Raw genomic sequence first — 14,736 nt, 5'->3', positions numbered from 1 at the left:
CATCATTGTTTTAATATCTACATTTCCATACTTGTATGGGTTGGACAGAATTTGTTCAGGTAGGTTTTTTTCTACAGCTGGATGCTCTTCCTGTTACCAACCCTCAGCCCTTTACAAGTAAGGTAATATATCCTCATGACCAGACGTCAGGGCTGGATTAAGACCCATCGAGGCCCTAAGCACTTAAAAGATTTTGGTGCCCCCATAAAAGATTATGTAATTCAAAATATAAACAATAGCAAACCATAAAATAGAGCATGTGCTTATTTTGCTTAGTGGTTAATCCAGCCAGACGTGCTTCCACACAAGACTGGTGATGAAAGACAACTGGAAAAATGGTGACACTCATTTACTACTATCACATAAAGTCAAGGCAGGGACACAGAAAAAAATACACACACACATGCAAGTACATATGTATGTACACACAACAAGCTTCTTTCAGCTTTTGTCCACAAAATTCACTCAAGTCTTTGGTCAACCAGGGGCTATTGTAGAAGACACTTGCCCAAGATGCCATGCAGTGGGATTGAACCCCAAACCACATAGTTGGAAAGCAAGCTTCTTACCACATAGCCACACATGTGCGCATATATATATATATATATTCTACAGCTGGATGCCCTTCCTAATGCCAACCACTCCGAGAGTGCAGTGGCTGCTTTTTACATGCCAGAGGGGCTGGCATCGATCACGATTGGATGGTGCTTTTTACATGCTACCATAATTAAATTACATTAATTAATTAATTACATGCTGCATAATTAAATATAAACCAATGTGAATAAATAAACATTACATTTGACAGAGTAATCTAAATGTTAAAGTAGAAGTTATTTTATCCTTTTTGTACCAATCTACCTGAGCCCATTCCTGGTTCTATGATACAAACTTCTTGTCTTGAAGTGATTTAAATTTAAACTTTCCATCAGAATTTCACGTTAATTTATGTTACAATATTCAGCTTAATAAAGACAGTTATTTTGCTAGATTTTTCTTCAAAATTCATTGAATTAAAGTCAATGTATTCTGACAGAGATACAGAAACAAATGAGTTAAGAGGCTGAACTACTGATAGACTTTGATAGGGAAAAATTCAAACGTTACTATTATGGCTATAATCTGCTGGCTTCAGACTACCTGGCTGACAAAATGGGTCCACTCCTACTTCACAAATGAGTGGTCAGTGATAAGATCTATATACACAACAACAAAAACAAAATGAAGAGTCAACAGCAAAAATAAATGTCTTCATTTTCTTTATTTAGTATGTGGCATAGAGGGGTGTTTGAAAAAAAAAAAGGGACTGACAAGCGAAGTGTTAATTTAGAGTCAAGCTGGAAGATTCCATTTAACATAGTCCGGAGTTAAACTGATGTCTCAGCTATGCTTGGAGTTGAGCTCATTGTGTCACTGAAATCTGGAGTTAAACTAGGATTCCACTTGAGACTGGAGATTAAAGTTGATAATTCCACTGAAAATGGAAGTTGAGTTGATGTCCCCACTCAACACAGTTTTGTAACTCAATCTCAAGAACAATAAGATGAATGAGGGAGATAAGGGATCCCTGCTCCATGTCTGTGGTTTCAGGTTCAAATAGAAATGACAAGAGGAAGAAAGCACGATCATGGGCTAGAAAGAGAAAGAAAAGAGGATTTCTTTCAAAAACACCAAAATGGTTTCCTGTGTGGTGAGGTGAGTGACTGGATCACATGACCACATTGGAATGATGACTGATGAGGTGGGTGAAAAAGTGACAGGGTTATAGTTGAGATGGGAAACCTGGTAAAAGTGAAGTGGAAACCAACAGATTACCATAAATGGTCAAAAAGAGCAGCCGGCCCTTTGTGAAAGAGGAGGATGCAAAGTGCCAGGATGACCAGGTTTTTGTAGGATATGACTAAGGGTCGACAACTCTGGATGTCAAACTCTGCCACTGACAGCGAATTGGAAGTTGTCACAGAATGATGGATGGTTATGACAGATGTGAGATCAGAAAATAATAGATGGTGTGATTGGTGTGAGATCAGATAATGGTGGATGGTATGAGGTTACAATGAATAGTAATTTGAACATGGAACAATATTCTGAATGGAATGCAGATTGCTCTCCCAAACCTGGCCAAAGCACAGTCCTTGTGATCAAATCCAAAATCAATTCAATTGAAAACCATTCTGATGACTCAAATTAGGGCATTGAACTTCTGTTGGATGGTAAGAAATAAACAGTAACTAAATGAAACAACAAAAATAGAATCCCTTCTTCCAGTTTTAATTTGAGCCCTGTACCAGTCACTGTGACAAGTCTCAATCCTCTGCCAGTTAGTTTTACATGACAGGTCTTAACTTTCTATCAGCCAGTTGTTTACTGTGACATGTCTCAACTCTCTCCCAGCCAATTTCACATTATCACACCTCACTCACCACCAGTCACAGATGTAGTGACACGTCTCAACCCTCTACCAGTCACAGCTGTACACTATGACATGTCTTAACCTCCCTCCCATCTGTCCACCTGTCATAGGTGTACACTGCAACATGTCTCAACCCTCTACCAGTCAGTTTTACCTTACGACATGTTCTAACCCTCTACCAGTCACAGTTGTATGCTGTGACATATCTCAACTGCCTATGCAATGCCACACGTGATCAGAGACTACTCACATACAGTTGGTTTTGTCTGATCCAGATTCAAGAATGCTATAGATGTTCTGATGTATCTGGAGTGCTGTGTGCAAGAGGGGGAGAAAGATATCTATCACAGGATGTCTGGATGTGAATGCAGGCACCTTGGTGCTGTCACATATCCAGTGTTGTGGCCTTCATCTTGTCACCTGTGCTACACTCTCCTGTCATATATAATTCATATATATATCCATACACTGTCTCTGATACGAATACTCTGCTGTGGTGACATACACACAGTTACAATGCCTTGCTGTAACGTAATACACTGGCCTGTTCAGTGATGATACACTGTTACACAGTTATGTCAGCTGACATAAAATCAGATTTACATGGATTCATTCTATAATTATATCCTGACTGTTATTCCAACCAGCACCTTGGTACAATGCTTTTTGTCTACCATGGTACACTGTTATACATAGTTGTGGTGATTTTCTGTCACAATGTAACAACAGTTTTATGCCTGTCACAGTGTAACTAAATTTATTGTGTGAAGTCATAATACTGATATGACACATTGCAGTCTTACGTCACATAGAGTGGGTCTTTTTTTATAAAATTCCGTGTTACTGTTACACTGTGACAAGGAGTTGTACAGTTTATCCTTTGTACTAACATTTTTCTAATGCTTTCCTTTATGATGAGAATTGGGTTTATTGAGATCCAGTTGTATTCCATGTTTATTTGGGTGTTGGCTGTTGCAGCCAGTTCCAGCACTACACACCACCCCCACACCGCTACTGTGCACTCCAACAATGCCGCCATTGCAAGGAAACACACTGCCGGCGGGGACTGTTGGCACGGCAGGGCTATCACTCCAGGCAGTGACAGGAAAGCCACGAGACCAACAGTAGCTGTTTGACAGTCTGTCTGGCACCATCACTTGATGGGGATGCAGATGGGGATCCTGAGGGTGTGTGGAAAACGATGAGGCACAACAAGGTGATGCACTCATCATTAACGAAGCTGAAGAGGCAGGAGACACATTAAGAGTGTGAACTGTTTGTTGTTGTGATGAAGGCGTAGTGGAAGCTGGTGCTGGTGCTGGTGTTGAATTCATGTCAACAACTGAGGCTGTGGTGTTTTCTGCAGTTGACTGTGATGATGATGCTTTCTGAATGTCTTCCGAAGTGTGTGTGCGTTCGTGCTTTTTCAGATTAGCTCGCTGCGAGAATGACTTCTGACAGATCAAGCATGTGTAGGGTTTCTCGCCGCTGTGGATGCGCTTGTGGTTGTTGAGATGTGCACGCTGTGCAAACGACTTGGAGCAAGTGGTGCACCTGTATGGTCTCTCACCACTGTGAATACGTTCATGGTTGTTTAGATGATCTCGCTGAGCAAAAGACTTGGAACACACACCACAGTGATAGGGTTTCAAGCCAGTGTGGATGCGCTCGTGGTTGTCCAAGTTGCTGCGCTGTGCAAATGATTTGCCACAGTAGGCACAGCTGAATGGCCTGAGACCAGTATGCACTCGTTCGTGCTTAGCAAGATGTGCACTTTGGCTAAACCCTTTGCCACAGAAGGTGCAGTGAAATGGCTTCTCGCCAGTGTGTATGCGATGATGGTTTTTCAAATGAGCCCGCTGTGAAAAAGCCTTCGAGCAAACCTGACATTTAAAAGGCCGATGACCACTGTGTGTCCGCGAGTGGTTGTTGAGGTGATCTTTCTGCGTGAACGACTTCTGGCAAATGTCGCAGTGGAAGTTTCTCTCTCCCGTGTGAATAGCTTGGTGACTCTTCAACTTGTCTCTCTGTGAAAACGCCTTGAAACAATAGCCACAACTGAAATGCTTTTCTGTCGCAGGGGCATTTTCATGATGGTCCAAGTTTGCTCTGCGAGAAAAGGCTTTCCGGCAGATGTCACACTTGAATGGTTTCTTACTTGTGGCACTGTTGCTGCTGTTGTTTACATGTTGATGGTTGGCTGAAGACACAGCGGGGACAGAGCTGGAAATTCCTTGAGCTATGATAGTTGATGTTTGAAGTGGTAGTGTTGGTTGTGGTTGCTGTGGTGGTGGTGGTGGTGGTGGTTGTTGTGGTTGTGGTGGTGGTTGCTGTTGTTGTTGTGGGACAGGTTGTTTCAAGTTCACTTTCAACTGTTGTGGCTGGTGGTGATGATGATGATGGTGGTGATGCAAGTCATTTTGAGGAAAAGCTTGTGGAAACGCCATAGACTGTACAGAATACATGGCTCTTTACACATAATCCAAACTGGATGAGCAGGAAGAGAATGGCAGTAGTCTTATTTAATCCACTGTAATCCACGTGGTCTTATTTCAATATATTCCCGTGTTTCTGAATTCAAACAAAGATTTATATAAAGTCGTAAACAAATAATAATAATAATTATCCAGGCTTCTTTGCTTTCTTACTGGACTTTCTCACCAATAGATTTAGTTTCTGACTTTGTCCTCAACAATATTTGAAATGACGCGAGTAATTTGTTGATACTCTCTCCAAATATTTCCCATTTCAAACAATTGATAAGCTTAAAGAATACACTTTTGTCTGGGTTTTTTTGTTTCTTCAGAGAGTTCTTATGCCATCCTCCAGTTGTAATAAAGTATGTGCACACACACACGTATGTAGAGAGAGCGATAAATAGATATAAATATCAGCAAAGTGGAGAGCAGAGGCTTTTGTTGGGAAGAGGTAGCAGACTTGAAATGAAAACCAAAAGCCTGTTTGTCATTGAAGGACAGTTTTGAAATGTTTCTTATGAAGAGTCATTAATCTCTAACGGAGGTTATTCAAGGAAATCTTTCCAATGTACTCACAAGTACAGTCAGTTCAGTACTCCAAGTTTTAATATCTGGAAAAAACAAAGAGAAACAAGAGCATTATCAAAAATATTTAAACTTTAATTGAGTATACAACATAAACTATATTAAGAGGGTTAACAAATATCTAATTACATTGCACTCATTACCAAACAACTTTGTCAATGAAGAGGCTTCTAAGTAGCCAGTCAATTGGCTAGAAATAGCAGCCACATCACTATAAAATCACACCCTCCAATCTTAAAAAATAGCAGAACACATCAGATAATATAATCCTAAATATGGTTGGCCATGGTTGGAATGCCTTTGATTCACCTCGGGCTGAACAAAAACGACAAAGGACACATTGAATAATGCAGTCCAAGGTACACAAATAACTTGACACTGAAATAACACCACCATCACTATTACTAACATTAGATAATGTAGTCCTAGATATACTATGCCTGAATAGTGTATATACATACATATATATGTATAAACATGCATATATATACATATGTATAAACATACATATATATATGTGTGTATATACACGGGAACGTGAAACTCTGAGTAACAGTATATGTATATATATGAGTGTATATAATCGACTCATCCCTTCCCCCACAAAATTGCTGCCCTTGTGGCAGAATTTGAAACTATTATTATTACTGATCTAATGGTTTAATGGTTGAAAGATGATTGCACAAATTGTAGTGACTTTGTCATGGTATAAACAACATCATTATTCAACAATCATTGTGGTTTATGTTGTAGTTCAGTGGTAAAGGATACGGAGCAACAGAACACAGTCTGAACACACAAACCACACATCACACCCGCAGCCAAATCTACCTCAAATCGCCCATCCAGCGCCTTTAAAAATAGAAAGGATCATACTGGTTAATGTTGTCCAAGGTGAACTGAGCCTAGAAAAAAGACGGAAGCGCCACGGATGGGACGCCTTGAGCATAGGTCTGCTCGGTCTGAGGCAGATCTGGGACTAAACAACAAGCACATACAGTAGTAATAGTAGTAGTACTGGCGGTGGTGATGGTGGTGTTTTCTCTTGGGTTTGTTGGGGGATTTTCAGGTCAATAATACATTGTTTACACGATGTTATATTAACAGACGAAGAGAAGATGCAGCACACACAAAGTGGTCAGTTAATGTGAGCTCTTAGACTTTAAGCGGATAAAAAAAATACCCTTAGCTCAGCACACAACTATGTATGTATGTATGTATGTATGTATGTATGTATGCATGTAAAATGTTATTAGTCACCTTATGATCAGTTCATCTCCCCCACCTATACACACGTGTGTATGTGTGTGTGTGTGTGTACACCAAGAGAATGTGTAAATAAAATTAAAGCAAAATGATAATTAATTAGTAATGTGTATGTATGAATGCATACATACACACACAGTGAACGACACAGACGCTAATTTTACGGTGTGTGTGTATACGAATATGTGTATATGTATATATATATATGTGTGTGTGTGTCTATATACTGCTTATATATTTTATGTATCCTCATAAATGTGTACATCGTATTATATAAACAACATAGATACATACACAAAGTTTCTGTTTATATAAATGTTTTCCTGGTAAATGTGTCTATACGTGTTTCATTAGTCTCTTTCAGGTTGTTTACACACACACATAAATTATGTGTGTGTGTGTGTGTATATATATATATATATATATATATATATATATATATATATGCACGCATACATCATGCTAGAAATGTCTTTGTGACTCGTCAGACACAGAAATGAATTAAACAAACAATAAACTTGAATAATCATTCGAGGGTCTTGAATTAATGGTGAAGAAACCCCCATAAATACACAAAAAGACGAAATATGTTTGGGGTTAAAGAAGATTAGGAAGAAAAAGAATAAGGAGAATAGGAAGAGGAAGAAAAATAAGAATAATAGGAAGCTTTTACCTAAAGAAACTTGTTTGATTCTCATTTGTCAAGAAGGTACATGAATGGCCATAAAACAGTGACCGATTTACATGGTTATCATTATTACACATTGATCCCTCATTTAAGAATAATCTATTTCTCCTTCTTCTTTACAGCAAACACAAAGCCCTGTCGTGGGTTTCTGTCGGAGGAAAGAGAGGATTTAAGAAAAGAGGCTTAAACAAGCGGATTATCTCATTTCTAGAAACAATGGTAGACGAAGAACCTTTCCCCGAGTCCTGTGGTTGCAGAATGAATCGGTGTGGGTATTATAATAGGAAGACGATTAGAAAAAGATGCAGGGAAGAATACTTACCTTGGTGTGTGCCTTCACCAAAATAACAAGGTATGTATGAAGAATAATTGGGTTTGTCGGAGCTAGAAGTGGTGCTATCAAAGGTTTGCTTATTTCTGCACATATGTGTTTGTGTTAGGTCGCAGCTTTGAAGGTGGAGGGGGAGGAGATACACGCCAACTGCTACTCTCTCTCTATGTTCCTATTTCTCTCCTTCCCTCTTTCCCTGAGTTTATATAACTCAGCCTCGTACCCCTCTTTCTCTATAATCTCTCTTTCTCCTTCAGTTTCCCTATGTCTCTTACGCTTTCTCCCTCTCTGTCTGTTTCTTAAGTCAAGGGAGATAATCTTGGCTCTGCACTAAAGAAGACATCAAATGTGTTGTCATCAATTGTTTGATGTAGACTTGAATGCAAGATATTAAAATGTTTGATTGTCTGAAGATATAAATGAATATATCTATACACACAAACACAACACATATATTTATATTTGGTAGAACAAACAGGATAAACAGAACTCAATACATTAAGAATGTTATTAGTTTATTAAGCCCCTCATATTCAGGGCAGGACTTTTACATGTATTTCAGAAAGGCACAGAAAACATCTGAATTGTGTTGGAAAGTAACCCAAATCAAAAATTTGGCTTATAAATAAAAAAAAAAATATCCCTTTTCTTATGAGCTTTTCCTGCTGGTCTGATTTGGACATGTTTTCACTGTCTGAGTCAGCTCATAACTGGAGTTACACTTAAGCAATGCCACTCCAGAACCTGCTCCTATATTCACCAAAATCTTTAAACTCTTAATCTCTATGGAGATATACCCTGACATTTGGAAACATACTTCAGTATGTCCCATTTCGCAGAAAGGCCACCAACCCCATTCTCACTTCCAACATCTCCAAGGTAATGGAGACTGGCAATGATAATGTTCTCTCTCTCTCTCTCTCCCTCTCTATCAGTAACCACCAGTATGGCTTCCACAAAGCAAGGTCTACTGGAAACTTACTCACTTGTGTCACTCACCAGTGAGCTCTCACTTTTGAGAGGTTCAGTGAAAGCATTGTTGTTTCCCTAGACATCAACGAAATCTTTGACCAAGTCTGGCATATGAATCTCTTAGCAAAACTTCTCCCCCCCCCCCCCCCCACAAGCTCCATCCATCTTTCACCTCTTGGGTCAGTAGTTCCCTATCAGATCACACCATTGCAGCATGCATTGATGGAAGTCTTTCTCGCAGCCAACTCTGGTGTTCCCTGAGGTTTGCTTTTGTTGCCACGTCTCTTCTTTCTAAGATTTAATAAACTATTTGCTGCTACATCCAACAACATCCACACAGATGATACAATCTTTCATTCATCCCTAACTTCCTCTGACCATGCATCATTCACACACAGCCCAGACACAGGACACCAAAACTGCATTGATCCAATAAATAGAAACCTTGAGGGAATATTTCAGTGGGGCCTTATCAACCTTTCTCTTTTAACAGAAAGAAAGAAAAAAAAGAACACTGCTACACTACACCATACCATGTTACTCTGCTTTAAATATGAGCAGGGCTCCAGAATCACTCGAATTGCTGAGCCTTAATATCATCAAGAATCTCTCCTACCCATAGAAAATCCCTTGTGAAAAAGCACCCAGTACACTCTGTAAAGTGGTTGGTGTTAGAAAGGGCATCCAGCCATAGAAACCATGCCAAAACAGACAACAGGAACCTGGTGCAGTCTTCTGCCTTGCCTGCTCTTGTCAAATCATCCAACCCATGTCAGCACGGAAAACGGACGTTAAATGATGATGTTGATGATGCTTTATATTGTTGTGGTTATTTCAGACCAGCGAAACTTTGGTTATACACATGATGACCATCACCTTGAAGAATATTTCAAATATCAAAGATTTTGTCATTGTGCCTCTAAAATTAGACTCAAGTTGGGAAGTTGGGCGAGTGGTTTAGAAATTTGCTTCGGGTGGACTAAATACCGTGAGCCTGAAATTTGGTAGACGGAAACTGTGTCGTAATTCGGCGAATATTTAAGTACTAAACCTGACTGGGTTTCCTGGACAAATAATTAAAAAAAGAAATAGACGTCAACAGAATTATAAAGACTAAGACTCTCTCTCTCTCTCTCTTTTTCTTAGCGGTTATCTCCTCTTGTTTCTCAGCCGCCACCGCTAGTCGCTGCTACTGTCGCCACTGCTGCTACTGCTACTTCCTGTACTTTCCTAGCCAAATGGAGCCACAATGACAACAACAACACTAGAAGAAGAAGAAGAAGGTGTGGGCACTTGATTAATGCCTGTCTGAGTCCTGCTCCTCCACCGGGCGCAGGACAACATTTCTGGATCACACCGTCTGTTTGTTTTACATCTCACGCTCTCTTGCCATCGTCAGAACAAAACAACGATAAAAACTGCTTTATAAGATCTTATTCATTCATTAGTATTTCTATATTGTATAGTGCTCTGTGTGTGTGTGTGTGTGTGTATATATATATATATATATATATGTAGTAACTGGACACACATAAACCATATGAAGTGCATCGTTTAAAGAGGCATCACACACACACACATATATACACATCGCTAAGTTCTGTCAACATTTTCCTGTACAAGCGCAACTTGGTAAGTAGACAGTCTAAACTTTGCTAAAGAGTTAATATTGATCAATATATATATATATAGATATTATATGTATATATATATATATATATATATATATATATAGGCGTATATGTGTGTGTGTGTTTTTGCTATTCTTTCTTAAAGTTATACATTTTTTAACCTTTAATATTTGATCCTGCTTTCTTTCTCGTATTTCTGTTTGTTTTCCTTTTTTAATTTTATCGGATAATAATGATAATAAGTTAATCAATGTGAGTCTATGCCAATGTCTGAAAAGATAACGATTATAATGTTAGTGATGAGGATTAGATGCAATAGAGAAAGCTGCAAATTTCAAGAGGTTGTGTAGGTGTCACCCTATTTTGTCCATGGTTGAAATTGAACTGGGGACGAAGAAATAACGGAAAACCCCAAAATATTTTGCCCTCAACTGTCCTTATTCTATCAGCTACTGCTTCTAGTATTCGTGATTTCATACACAGACAGAAAGCCGGACATTTCAGGTGAGGGTGTAATTGCTTGAATCTTACCCCAGTACACGTAATTGGGCACCTATTTTATCTGCTCCGGCTGGGTGAATAGAAAAGTTGGCCCTGGCGGGATTTGAACGTGAGTGCATGAAACTAAACACCGCGAAGCGTTGTACAATCATGAAATGCAAAAAGCAGAAAGATTTCATAATTCCTTCAAAATTTGGCACAAGGCCTGCAATTTTCGTGGGAATGGGTAAGTCGATAACACCGACTCTAGCTCTCAAGTATTTTATTTAATCGATCCCGAAAGGATGAAAGGCAAAGTCTATTTCGGCGGGATTTGATCTCAGAACGTAGAGCCGGAAGAAATACCGCTAGGTATTTCTTCCGTCGCGCTTACAATTCTGCCAGCTCGCCGCCTTAATATTAATAAAAGTGGTTTTTGATTTCGTCACGGGGTCACACAGTTTGTGGGTGGGCCGAGACGATTATATCAACCTCAGCAATTTCACGGGAATAATTTACATATTTAATTCCACAAAAATGGCAGTTTCGAAATATTTTTCTGTTAAAGCATTGACATTACACCTGAAATACTGTTAATTTTATAAAATGTAATTAACCAGACGATGTAGACACCATTTCCCCTTCCGCCCGTTCAGTCCTATAAAGCAAGTTTGTTGATATTGCTATCTAACTACATCAGGGATGATCGAGCAGACCTCTGATCAAAGGTGTTCCAGCCATGACCATCCCGTATTTTATAAACCAGTGTCTCTAAGACTACATTATGCATTGTCCTACATTTTTTGTAAAGGACAGTAGAGGGTGATTTGGTTGCTACTTTTAGAGATGTCGAGCGATCACATCGAGGAGCGCCTCCGCCGTCCTTCAAACAAGGACAGTTGACGTGGGTCGGGTTTGGGGATGATGTCTATTCCTGTAGACAACTATTACGGTTCCATAAAAATGATTGGCAACAAAGTTAACGAAAATAAAGTCTGTTACATGCTTCTCTTAACGCATCAATTCACAGACTTCTTCAAATCCCGCTTGAAGACACACGCGAAAGATGTAGCGGCCTGTCTCGAGGAAGATATTTTTTTTCTCTTATTGTAGGCGGGATGCAAGTGGATGTGTGAAGAGGATTTCTATGTCGAGGAAAAAGACCAGTTGCCTGGTTTGACGATAAACAGGGTCGAATGATAGTTAAATAATTTCATTATTTTTTGTATCCCAACATTGCAATATCCTGTTTTTAAAATTTTTATTTTCAATTGTTGTTGTTGTTGTTGTTGTTGAACCCCAGCTCAGTCTTACCCTTATATAATTCCATCCACCTCTCGAATACTTATAGAAATATTAAATCGACCACGGTTTTTCACTGGTACTTTATTCTATTGAGCAAATCTTCCATCAAAAACGCCCCATCCGTAACTATCCTGTTCTTTTCTATGTCAGTTTATTACATTGTCAAATAAAGACGGTATGGCGTTAATAGAGGAAGATTTAGCTGCTATTTCTAGCATCTTGAGTGACCACATAGGAGCTACCTTGTTAACTCGTTTTAGTTTCAATTCGCTGACGTTTAAGCCCTAGGTCAGTCGTCGCCAAACAACCCGGGGAGGAAAAACGTTCCAGCTTTGACCATCCCATCTATTTATATATATGAGGGACTACATTTCCCTGCATATCCTGGTTCATTTTCGGTTTTTCGATACGAAACTTCTCTGGTGAAAAGATTAAAAGATGTAAAATCTTATCTCTCTCTATCTACCTCTCATTCTCTCTCTCTCTCTCCCTCACTGTGTGTGTGTATATACATCCGCCTTTTTGTCTATTGAGAAAATGTATATAATCACAGTGTAGAATACCAGTGATACACTGAAGTTCATTCAACTAGCACCACTCCTCCATTAGCCTTGTGTCTAATGAAAAGAAGTTGTTGCTACGCACCAGGTAAGTCTTGGAGGAGTAGACCTATCGATCAAAGATGTTCCAACCACGACAACCCATCTGTGTATATGTGTGTATATATATATATTGTCCAGCGTGTCTTTCATTTTTCTAAGATCATAAGAGTGTGATTTGAGGGAAATTTAGCAGTTATTTCTAGCAGACTAATTAACTATGTATGGACCAACTCCTCTCAACGTGTCAGTAAAGTTAGTACATCTGTACCGCCTGATCTCGGTAAAAATAAGTACCAGTTGTATCGTCGGGGATCACGGTTGGAGCGAATGTGGTCTTCCTTTTATAGAACTGGCCGTTGTTTAGTCCCAGGTCAAGCCTGATCGAGTATTCCAACCGTGACCATGCCATCTGTTGGCAGAGATATCGATGACTACCATTTTCTGATATATATTGCTTCCCTCCTCTTTCCTGAAGACGGGTAAATGTGGTTTGAAGGAAGTTTGGCTGCTGTTTTTAGCAGGTTAGCTCAACCCTTATGTGTGGCAAATGTGGTGAGAATCGATCTGGTGGCTTAGTTTGGGTCTTCCATAATCTACGTTCGAATCACATTGAGATTGTCTTTCGATTTTTCATCGGTCCGGGGTCATAAACTCAACAGAATAATTAGATCGATTCTATCACTCATATCTCCCCCCTCCCTCCTGACCTCCATTTGTGCTAGGCTCCATCACCTGATGATTTTAAGGAAGGCATGAACATCACACAATCTCATCGGTCCTACCTTGTGAACGTGTGTGTAGCCCGACTGGGAGAAAGAAGTATATACAACACAGAATCGGTTTGTCTCCCCTACGTTCGGGGTTCAAAATCCCTCTGGGGTCAATTAAATCAGTACCATCGATATACTAGGGTCGAATCAGCTTGTAACATCACTCTTCAGCTCCCCAAAATATCTCCTGTACCCACTAAGGTTATAGAACAAGACATAAAACACCCCTATTTCACCTTTAATTTTTTTTCTACAAACCTTTGAATTTCTCCTTCACCGCCGTCACCACCACCACCATCGTCCCTCCCACTTTTTCTATCAATGTCTGCTGCAGGTGTTCTCTATTATTTATTAAATACGTCGCCTCTTTCTCTTTGTATTTCCCTTTTCTCATTTATCTTCGTCCTGTTCCCTTTATCTCACAACTATCACCATCATAACCCCATCTCCTCATCATCAGGGTTGTGGGAGGAAGGAAGCGTTCACCATCCTCAAATCACCGTCTTAGACAAATAAAAATAGAAATAAAGGCAGCATTTCATGTAGTCCTCAGCTAACTCCTTGCACGTTGGAAGAAGATGGGATGGTCACCGCTGGGAATAGCTCTGATTATAGGTCTCTACTCGCTCCGGCTGACCTCGGTGTAAACATCATCATACTATAGATTACCAAAATATTCATCTCCACCATCGTCATCATACACTACATCAATTACCTTTTCTATAAATCTCCCGCTAATCTTTCGTTTTCTCTCATCCTCTCCTGTAATACATTATCCCTCTCTCTCTCTCTCTCTCTCTCTCTCTCTCTCTCTCTCTCTCTCTCTCTCTCTCTCTCTCTCTCTCTCTCTCTCTCTCCTCTCTCTCTCTCTCTCTCTCTCTCCTCTCTCTCTCTCTCTCTCTATATTTTTACCTCTTTCCTTCTCTAATACAATATCTCCCTCTCTCCAATGCATTATCTACTCACCCCTCCATTACACATCTTTTCTTTCTACCTTCTGGCATACATTATCCTCTCTCTCTCTCTCTCTCTCTCCCTCCCTCCCTCTAATACATATATTTTCGTTATACATTATCTACAATCTCTCCCTCTATTACATTATCTAGTTTTATCTCTTCCCTCTTTAATACATTACCTTATCTTTCTTCTTCCTTAGTAGAGTATCTCTCTTACTTTTCCTCCCCCTCTCTCTATTACATTATCCATTTTCTTACTT

At 39.6% G+C, this 14,736-nt stretch overlaps 2 protein-coding genes across 3 annotated transcripts in view; one reads left to right on the top strand and one right to left on the bottom strand.

Annotated features, from left to right (window-relative positions):
- The window catches only part of LOC106870051 (uncharacterized), a 35,201-nt gene that overhangs the window by 12,344 nt on the left and 8,121 nt on the right, over positions 1–14,736 (top strand). The gene's annotated exons all lie outside the window — the stretch shown is intronic.
- On the bottom strand, positions 1,243–7,886 carry LOC106870091 (uncharacterized). 2 transcript variants are annotated; one of them, XM_089363208.1, is made up of 3 exons: positions 7,752–7,886; positions 7,415–7,577; positions 1,243–5,501 (listed from the first exon to the last, which is right to left on the bottom strand). In XM_089363208.1, the coding sequence occupies exon 3, from the start codon at positions 4,876–4,878 to the stop codon at positions 3,310–3,312; it is 1,569 nt and encodes a 522-aa protein (XP_089219334.1). In that variant the 5' UTR covers positions 4,879–5,501; positions 7,415–7,577; positions 7,752–7,886; the 3' UTR covers positions 1,243–3,309. The 2 variants fall into 2 exon arrangements, with proteins under 2 accessions (XP_089219334.1, XP_014771557.3); XM_014916071.3 differs by lacking the exon at positions 7,415–7,577.

The sequence above is a fragment of the Octopus bimaculoides genome, chromosome 14, assembly GCF_046866305.1.
Source record: "Octopus bimaculoides isolate indiv1 chromosome 14, ASM4686630v1, whole genome shotgun sequence".
In the NCBI taxonomy this organism is placed as follows: Eukaryota; Metazoa; Mollusca; class Cephalopoda; order Octopoda; family Octopodidae; genus Octopus; species Octopus bimaculoides.
The sequence above is the reverse complement of the archived record's forward strand: the minus strand, read 5'-3'. Positions and strand labels throughout refer to the sequence as shown.